A 9,637-nucleotide genomic window follows, 5' to 3' on the forward strand; every position below is an offset into this window, starting at 1 on the left:
TTGTGAAGCTATTGTTTTTCAGCTCGATTATTAGCACAGCTTTGAATTGTTATCAGTGCTTTATCGATGTCGATGACAGTCTTCGTATGTGTTGGGGCCATATGCTTACACAATACAATGTAAGGAATGCAGACTCTTGTTTCAAAACACTGGATCGCATATTCAACAATGAACCGAGGGTAATTGATGCAGGGAAAGTAGGTAAGAATTAAGAAATCACATATTAGTATTATGCTACTAAGCATTGCCAAACCGTACGAGGTGTTGCGCTATAACTTACGTGTAAGTTAGTCACAAAGCTAACGTTACTACGCTATGTGGGTACAGACTGGACTAAAAGAATACCGTAGCGTGATGTGATTGCTTTTTGCTCTATAAAACGGTTATTTTTATAATGAAAATATTAACAACCGGATTATTATTATTAAATGTTGTTTTATTAAGATGTTTTACTAAGTAAATAAATAAATGATATCCTTCCGCTGGTTTACGCATGTTAGGCCTACGTTAGTTCCTAACGTAAAACAAAGCTAGCTACCGGAGGCTCCGGAGCTGCATGCGCAATGATATTTCTTACTGGAGTTCGCGTTATTTAAATCCAGGACTGGGTTTATCTGTTTGTTTATTTTTTTATTTTATTTTTTTTATTATATAAAAATGTCATAGATGTGCATCGTTTGGATCGAAGAAGTGGTCACATTCACGTTTTTCCACTCTGTAGCCTACATTGTTTTCTTCATAAGATTAAAATGGGCCCTATTTAACTTATGTCATTTTTACTCTGTTTTATGAATTTCAGCTAACTTAGAGGTTTTCTTAATCAGTTGCAAAATTAAATTCAACATGGGGGTAAAAAAAAGTGCAGAAGTAACTTTGGTCCACTTTGATTTTACTTAAAAATTAAGGCAGCAAGTAAACTTAGCTCGTTCCTTTATGAATTTTCTTTTATTTATTTTTCACAATTATTATTATTATTATTATTTTTACAGTTCATGTTCTTGTACAGATATTGTTTTGTATTTGGTTCTCAGGGAGAGGCTATGACGTGATGCTGAATAATATCTTGATGGCTGAAATTATGCCTATAGTGGAGGAATTTGACGAGCAGACAAATAGTGGTAACAGATTAATTCATCTAAATATATCCAGCAAAGTCATAATTGTTTGTTTGAGCCCAGACCTGTGTCAACTAATTAGGCTATAACAATCTGTAGGATTTACCTGGTAACAACAAAGTAAATATTTACTTTCAGACATGATTCATTTGAAATGGCAAATGTGTGTACTCTAATCAGTGCACTCCAACAGTAACTAGATTACAGAGGATAAACAGGCGAGTCTCAGTTTCTTACATAACGTATTCTGAAAACTGATGTGTACAAATGTGAAGTGATTGCTTGCACTTTCCGCACCCAGAAACGCAGTGCATTTTATGAGAATTTGGATGTTGTAAAGCTGTAAACCTGTCAGTTCCATTGGTTTGATTACAAGTTTTACCTAATACAAGGACAAAATAGAGAGAAAATACAGATTTTTTTTTTCAGTCAAACTTCAAAAATAATTGCTTGCTTTAGGTGATTTCTAATTGTTCAATAATTAAGTTGTTGAAGCATCAGAGAGCCCGTCTTTCTTTCACACAGCAGAAAGGAGAAAAGACAGACAGAGACTGACATGAAATATCAGTGAGAGAGCCTGATAGAACAGACATATAATCATTGACATGCACACTTCAAGTGAAATTGAGATAAATGGTTCTGTCTTTCTCCCCTCTCCTCCCTTTTTTCAGATACAGTGTATGAGTTCAGGTTACAGGCAGCAGCAAACAATTTCATTGAAGCAGCCTCAAGGCTGCCCAGAGGTGAGACTTACATTATCACTTCATTTCTTTTGCTTGCTAAACCATGAAAAACTGGACCTAAACCATGAAAAACTGGGCCTGAGCCTTCATCTTCAAACCTGCAGCTCTTACTTTTCGCTATAAGTTTCATCATAATTTCCTTTTATTTCTCTCTTATCTTCATAATTTCTCCAGCCTTAAAACTTGATTCACCCAACCATCTCAGTATTAATAACTATTAAACTGTACATTCCTTGCACATGGATATTGCAGTATCTAAACTTTTTTTTTTTTTCATTTCTCGCAGCCTCTGGATGTTTTCCCCCTTGTGGTGAGTTACATCTATGTGATGATCCTCCTGATGAAAACATTTCTTGTGATGTATTTTGTGGTCTCTCGGGCTACGTCTACATTAATCCGGATAAATTTGAAAACTGAGTTTTCATTTCAAAATGCTCTCTGTCCACACAAAAATTTCATCCACACTGAAACGTCGAAAAACGCTCAAATCACCCTACAGCGCACGCGTAAACCCTCGTAAAAGCTCATTGAGACGATACAGACAGAACAAGACATAATCAAGTTATCATGCTATACTTCTGGCAGGATCATTTTATTTATCAAAATATCTCACCATTCTCTGATGCGTCCAGGTCGCTTTCCCTCACCATAATATGTTTTGTCTAAAACGCAACTGCTCTCATTTTTTGCCGCAGAACAGCAAATGCGAGTGAATGTTCTGTCATCTTTGCAGGACTGTGATATCAAGAGTGTGCAAAGTAACATATTTTAGCAACTGTGTGAAAGTGAATAGCACATAACAGGCACAATACTGGTATAAACATTAATATCTATGGGTTCAATATGTGTCACATGACTATACATGCGTCATTGTTTTCAAATATCAATATAGACTGTCAGGAACCTTTGGAGAATCTTTAGGCGTTTAAGGTGGCATGGCACCACCAAAGGGTTCCACCACTGTGGTGATCTTTTCATTGATAGCAATGTTCAAGCTCTTCCATACACTTCTTCTCCTAACATACATTTTCAAATATAGTTTAAAAAAGAAATTATTATGATGATATAATTATATATATAGAGAATAATTATAATATAAATGGGATAAAATGTGTTGTTTAGGTTTCCAGGTGCAAGGTGCTGTTTATAACTGCGTGACCTGTCAGTACGACTCCTGTGAGTTCCCGCTGGATTGCCCCGGTGAGTTGACAGGCTCCTTTACATCTGCACAGTTTTCTGTTCAATCGACGATGATATGTAATTCTATGCAGCCCCCCACCCACCCACTCTCTCCACACTTGACATGATGGATATGTTATAACTCAACCTGACAGAACCACCTCTGTAATTATGTAACGGCATTTACACAGAGCAGACATCTATAGCTTTTATCTCTACTTAAGTGCACAGCGAAGTTGTTAAACGAAACCTTGGGCCTTGACACATTTTCACACATGTGGGTCACCTAAGATGGCAGGCCTTCTCCCACACACTGTGGTATTCATTTCCACTCAGTACAGCTACAATTACTGCTCAACGTATCTTTTCCTTAGCTGCTCTCACCAGAGGCTCTGTTTAAATATTATAATTAGGTGAATGGTGGGCAGACTGTGCTGCCTCTGTCCTTCTGTTGACAAAAGGCATTCAGTTGCAAGGTGAAGTGATACAGATCTGTGTCCAATGTATTTCTTTGTGTGTATGCATGCTTTTACAGTGAAGGAAATCACTGTACAGGAGAACAACAGGACTCAGATGTGGTGTAAGGTCCCTTTCCCGCTGCCCACAGGGGCAGAGATTATCTGGAGATATGCAATGGTGAGGAGTTGATCACCACGAATAGCTGACAAAGTTTAAAATGACCAATGAGAAAAACGAATATTAATTACTATTTAAAAAAAAAACATGCATTCATTCATTCCCCTTGTGTTTTTTTTGTTTTTTTTATCCAGACAAAATTATTGTAAGTTTCTTGCTGGCTGACTATCCATCCATTCCATTTTTTTTATTCAAATGCAGACAAAAGTGTAGTATGTTTGCTGTAGAATTTACCAAAATTTGAGCGGAATGTAGCAATAATAATAATAAAAAAATGTATGCAGACAAAATTACAGTATGTCATAAATTAATTAATTCATCTTGTTTTTTTTCTTCTTTTTTTTTTATTCAAATGCAGACAAAATTACAATATGTTTCCTGCAGAATTAACCAATATATAGAAATAATATAGCCCCCTCTAATTTTGGTAAATTCTGCAGGACACATACTGTAATTATAATTGTATTATTTTTATATTTTTTATATAGTCCCACTTGCTAAATAGTATAGTACTTTAAGGATCCGAATTTTTAAACCTTTCCTTCTTATTCTTTTTTGTACTTACAAACGCTGAACTTGACCTTCAGGAGATAACGATGTTGATGGATCGGTTTGATGAGGTCACGGTTGGAGTGGATCCACTTTACTTTATCTCCTCTGCCCGGCCAGAGCACTCAGGCACCTACCAGTGTGAAATATTCTCTCAGGAGCACTCTCTCGTCCGGATCTACTACTACCTCACAGGTAACCAAGCACATATGAAAAAAAGAATGACATTCCTGTACTGTTGCTCTTGCTGATCTCACTTCCTATATACCAAATGTCTGTGGTTTCCACCTCAGTGGTCCCTCTGGCACAGTTAGGCCATGCAGAACTACAGGATGTATTTGAACAGGCTCTTCTCCCAGGAGGCCAGTTCCCTCCCCTGTTCCCTAAGGATCCATTCACCTTGTGGGTGCCCAGTCCCGCCCTTCTCACCACCTGTCTGACTGCAATGTTTCTGCTGGTCTTCCTTATGCTGGGGTAATCATTTTCACAATAATTATTCAGTGTAATTCCTATAATTATTTAATTTTTATTTTTTATTTTTATTTTTTATATATATTTCATTTGATTGAAGAGTAAAGCATTGGCCTACCTGTCAACATTTGGGTACCAAAATCCGGGGGGGGGGGGTGTTTCAGTTCAACCACATGCGGTTTCATGTCATACATTACACACCCCATCACCAAATCATAGAAAAATTCAGTTAAGACAGTTGTATTCATCTTAACAATACACAACAAATCAATATACAGAAAAACTGATTTCTAAAATAAGGTATAGGCCACAAATCTGTGAGTAGGCTACAGAACTGTTCCAGCGGGTGGAGTTTACTGGTACTGAATATTACACATCACCTGTGTATACTCCATTAACTGGAACAGATTTTCACTGGAACTGAATATTACATCCAAATATTATGTAATCAATCCGCATATTGTTGTGTAACTTCACCTATTGGAACAGTAGGCCTATTTCACAATTTTTCACAGGAACTGAATATTACAAACGACTACAAAACAACGAACAAAATAGCTTTTTGGTTTACAAAATAGCAAACCCCTGGCACTTGGAGAACTCTGGTCTACAAAGAAGAAAGCCCTGCCTAGTCTAGTCCCCAGTACGGGTTGTGTCGAACCATTCGTTAGTCTGGTTGATGGAAAAAATATGAAAAAGTTGCAATAAACTTGAGCAAGTCAAACAAACCTTTCAGCTGTGCTGCCATTCTGGAATCTGTATTGCAGAAGAATAGGAAGATCAAAAAATAAAACACAAATGTGATGTTTGGTTATGGGAAGTCATTTTTGCTTATTGGGTTGAATTGGATCATCGAATATCAGCAGCAAAGTGAGATAAATTACATAAAGAATATTTGTGTTATTTAACATTTAATTGCAGGTTTGCATAATATTTTTTTGCGTTTTACTGTTTTGATTAATTTTGAGAAATACTGAATACTCACATTAATTCTAGAACTACAAAAAATATTTATTTTTAGTAAACTCTGTGTATACAAACAATGTTCTCAATGCTCGAGTTCATGTGTAGAGCCCCTGGTGATACTTTGAGCAAGTTTCATGTTGTATCGAGCCTCCTTAGTGTTTTAAAAATATTGATTTTTGATGCTATTATAAAAGTGCCCCATTCACAAGGCATTTTAACCTAAAACGAAAATACGGTCAAACTTAAAAGTGGCGTTTCCATTCTAATTATTTTTTTAAAGAAAGTTTGCCTCGGGTAGATTAACAAAAAGAGCCTAGGTTGCATTTTGGCGTGAGTTACCCTTTAAAGACTGCCTGTTTCCCTTCATCATCGTGTTTGGGTGTGTTCTACTACTGTTGTTTTTATTTTTAAAAAGTATTTTAATTAGACTTTTTATTCTTTAATCAGTTATTAGCTTTTCTCCAACTCAGGAACCCCCTGCAGTTCAATCACAAACCTCAGTTTGGGAAACCCTGCATTACAGTAATGAAAATGTGCCTGTGATATTGACATGAAATGTATGTCACTATGCAAAAAAAAAAATCTTAGTGGTCCTAATATTAGACATCTAAACATCTTTATGCACAATGTGATTAATTTGTTTAATCTAATTTTCCACTTCTTGTTTTATTTGATCTCTCCTTGTCCATAGGGTGCTGTATTGGTTATCCAATCAGATTGGGACCAATCATTCTGATCCAGTCCAAGAAACAAAATCCACAGAAAAGAAGAAATATTTGATTCACTGTTAAACATGAGAAAAACAATAAATAAGGCAATTCCCAAATGATTTTAGGACCAAATTATTTGAGAACAACATACTTTAAATATTATATAGAAGTGAGTTTCTGAAAATGACTGGGAGAACATAGGCGAGGCAGTAAATCTGAGCATATGAGTGAGGCTGTACCACTACCTCATGTTATAAAGTCTACTTTATGCTACTAAATATAGCCAGACGTGACTCAAGGCGTTACTCCTTTCACAGTCTTTACTCTGTGTTTTGCTGCTGTTGTCCCAACAACCAATTAAGTCCAAACTGGGGAATACTTCTTTGTACAGCACTACAATTTTCCATAATGTTTGTTAGGACAGTGTATTTTAGAGCTGCAAATTTTATTACAATGTCTGGATTTTATTGCAGTTCTTCAGATTTAAATACCTTTTTTCATAAATTACAAATATATTTAAATAAAACTCATCCCTAAAACCCTGCTTGTTGATTATCATCATTACCACTAGTCATATTTCTGCTTCTCGTCTCCTTTGGCACTTCCTAATCTTCTCTGAGATAAGATGTCTGCCAACTCAATGCTGAGGTCATGACAGAGAAACCACCCAAAATAGAAGACTACATAGTGTAAACGCAAAGTGGAAAATAGTTTATTTTAATTCAAAGAATGCAATCTGTAATCAACATCCACTGGAGGCAAGCTTGGAGAACCAAAGTGCAGCTTTATTCAAAATATGATCAAACATAAAACAAAGACATGGAACCCGGAACTCGGAACATGAAATGCTTCTCTATTCACTGGCTGTTTAGCTTTTATTATCTTGTCCTTGATGGAACCGTTACAAAGTTATGAAAGTGCTAAATAAATAAATATGTCCGATTTGGAATGACTCTCTCACAAAGAGTTTCCCTGAAAGAACTAACTATCATTACTATCAGATGTGATAACTATCAGATATCAAATGGGACTTTAAAACTTGTTTTTGAAACTTGACTAACATGTCTTCAAGATGTTGCTGATATCGGTTCTTTCCAAAGTTTCAAAAACTGCTAAATGTTTGATGACAATCAACATGAAATGACTGGTTACAAACTTTTTCTTCTTTTTTTTATCTTAAAAAAAAAAAAACACTGTTGGAGTCCAGCAGAATGTGTCTATAATGGGATGTCAATTGAAGAAAAAAATGTAATCTATATAAACTGCCAATCCTCTAAAAGCAAACTATCTGCCAACTGTAGGCAGCAATATCAAGAGCATATTGATAAAAATGGACAAACATAGGATTTAAACAATTATTTGGCATTAAGTAACAAGATAATATAAACACTTGACATCACCTAAGAAGTTTTTGATCTTGCTTTGCTAGTTTGCGTATATATGTATCCCATATTCTGATCATATTTTCTGATCATATTTCATTTTTTACAATGATGTTTGAAAAGTAATGTGAATGCCTTGTAAAAAGGGGTTTACATGGCCATACATGCAAGTAATTGTTGATCATCATGCCACTTCATCAGTATTTAGAAATAATATGTAAATATTTTCCTCCATGTTTAATTTAACAATGTATTTATTACATTCAGGACAAAATTATTATATACTCTAAACTGTAGACTAAAAAGACTCATTTGGGGAGATCTATTTAAGGTTGCCTATTGTAAACTGATAAAAAGAAAGGATTCAAAACTCATCAATCACCTTCATATTGTTCCAAACTTGTATAACTTACTTTCTTTTGTGAAATAAAAAAGAAGATATTTTGAACAATGTTTCAGCTGTTTTGTCCATACAATGAAAGTCAATTGGCTCCAAAACATTGGACCCCACATATGGACAAAAAACAATTAAGTATTTGGCTAAATGTCTTCTTTATGGAAGAAAAAGGTAATTCAGGTTTGGAACAACGTGAGGATGAGTAAATGATCATTTTTCATTTTTGTGTGTATTATAACTTTAAGTTTGGAATTAAGCAAAAACCAAACAACCAACTGCAAAACCTAAATACAAGATCACACATTATCAATTATTTGGGTTTCACTTTATTTTGATGGTCCCTTTAACATATTTAACATGTCTATAAGTAACATTGCACCTACATGTCCAATGTTACTAGAGTATTAGTAGACTGGTAGGGTTAGGGTTAGAATAAGTTTGCATGTTGCAAAGTTTCTTATATGTAGAATGTCTGTTGGAGGACCAACACAATAAAGAGTTAGCAGATATTAAGCAGACAGTCTACTAAAAAACTGAGAGTTAGTTCACATGTAGTGGCAAAGTTACTTATCCTCAACAGAATGTACAAAGGGGACCTTCAAAATAAAAGTTTTATCATTATTTGTTGTAAAGTTGTAGTAGCATATGAATACCAGTACAGTGAATGGTGGCCGTTACAGGCATTTTTTTTTATCAATGAAGCTGATTCATTTGTGGTTGCTGTTGTGGTGTAGCTTTGGTGTGGCAAGTGTAGTGTGTGAGAAGAAAACAGAAATGACAGGCGCATGAACATGCTGTTTGAGGCCTACATAGCTACTCTTACTCAGTGAACTCTGTTTCCTCTTTGAATCATTCCCAGATGTGCAGTCTGGGTCTGTAGACCCTCTGACGCAAGGAGGGAAGAAGAAACAGGGTGGGCAGGATCGGAATAATTGCAAACATTTGTTGAGGGTGAAGCATCATTTTTACCATGGCTTGACTGCCAGTAACAGACCGGGGTTTCTTCATTTTTCTCAAGCGTAATCACGATGAGTGTTGCGTGTTTAGGTCATTCCATCTATATATCAGCTTCAATCTGTATATCTGGCCAAGTAAAACATGACTAAACAAAACGGAAACCACCAGATGGAAAAATGCCGGTTGATGTCAGTATAACCGCTTTATTGACCTCTTGATAAAGTTGAATGAGTAAGAACGATACAGGGCAGGGCTATTACTGGAATTTCACTATTTAAACAAAGAATAACGGAAGAACTTCATTGCATTACTGAAAAGCGCAAGTTCATCTGAGTCACTCCACATAGAATATGTGTTTTAAATGCCTAAAGATGCAGTCACATATAACGTTGCGCATTTAAAGTAAATTCAATACTAAAGGGGGCGGTCACACTACACTTTTCGTTCCATTGACTTCCATTTATACGTATGCGAATGTGGGAGACAGGAAGCTCAAGCGAAGAAGTTTCGCATTTTGCTACGTTCCAAAGTT

General features: G+C 35.7%; 1 protein-coding gene across 1 annotated transcript in view; it reads left to right on the forward strand.

Moving 5' to 3' along the window:
• spaca6 (sperm acrosome associated 6) overlaps nt 1-6,899 on the forward strand; it is a 38,450-nt gene extending 31,551 nt beyond the window's left edge. Inside the window, exons 2-9 of the mRNA XM_084384701.1 lie at nt 1,032-1,118; nt 1,787-1,858; nt 2,145-2,168; nt 2,981-3,058; nt 3,573-3,673; nt 4,261-4,417; nt 4,516-4,696; nt 6,351-6,899. Of these exons, the coding sequence (XP_084240827.1) occupies nt 1,049-1,118; nt 1,787-1,858; nt 2,145-2,168; nt 2,981-3,058; nt 3,573-3,673; nt 4,261-4,417; nt 4,516-4,696; nt 6,351-6,450 (783 nt within the window). The 5' untranslated portion in view covers nt 1,032-1,048 and the 3' untranslated portion in view covers nt 6,451-6,899. The remainder of the gene's footprint in view (nt 1-1,031; nt 1,119-1,786; nt 1,859-2,144; nt 2,169-2,980; nt 3,059-3,572; nt 3,674-4,260; nt 4,418-4,515; nt 4,697-6,350) is intronic.
• Nucleotides 6,900-9,637: the final 2,738 nt, after the last annotated feature.

The sequence above is a fragment of the Rutilus rutilus genome (assembly GCF_951802725.1).
Source record: "Rutilus rutilus genome assembly, chromosome: 17".
NCBI lineage: Eukaryota > Metazoa > Chordata > Actinopteri > Cypriniformes > Leuciscidae > Rutilus > Rutilus rutilus.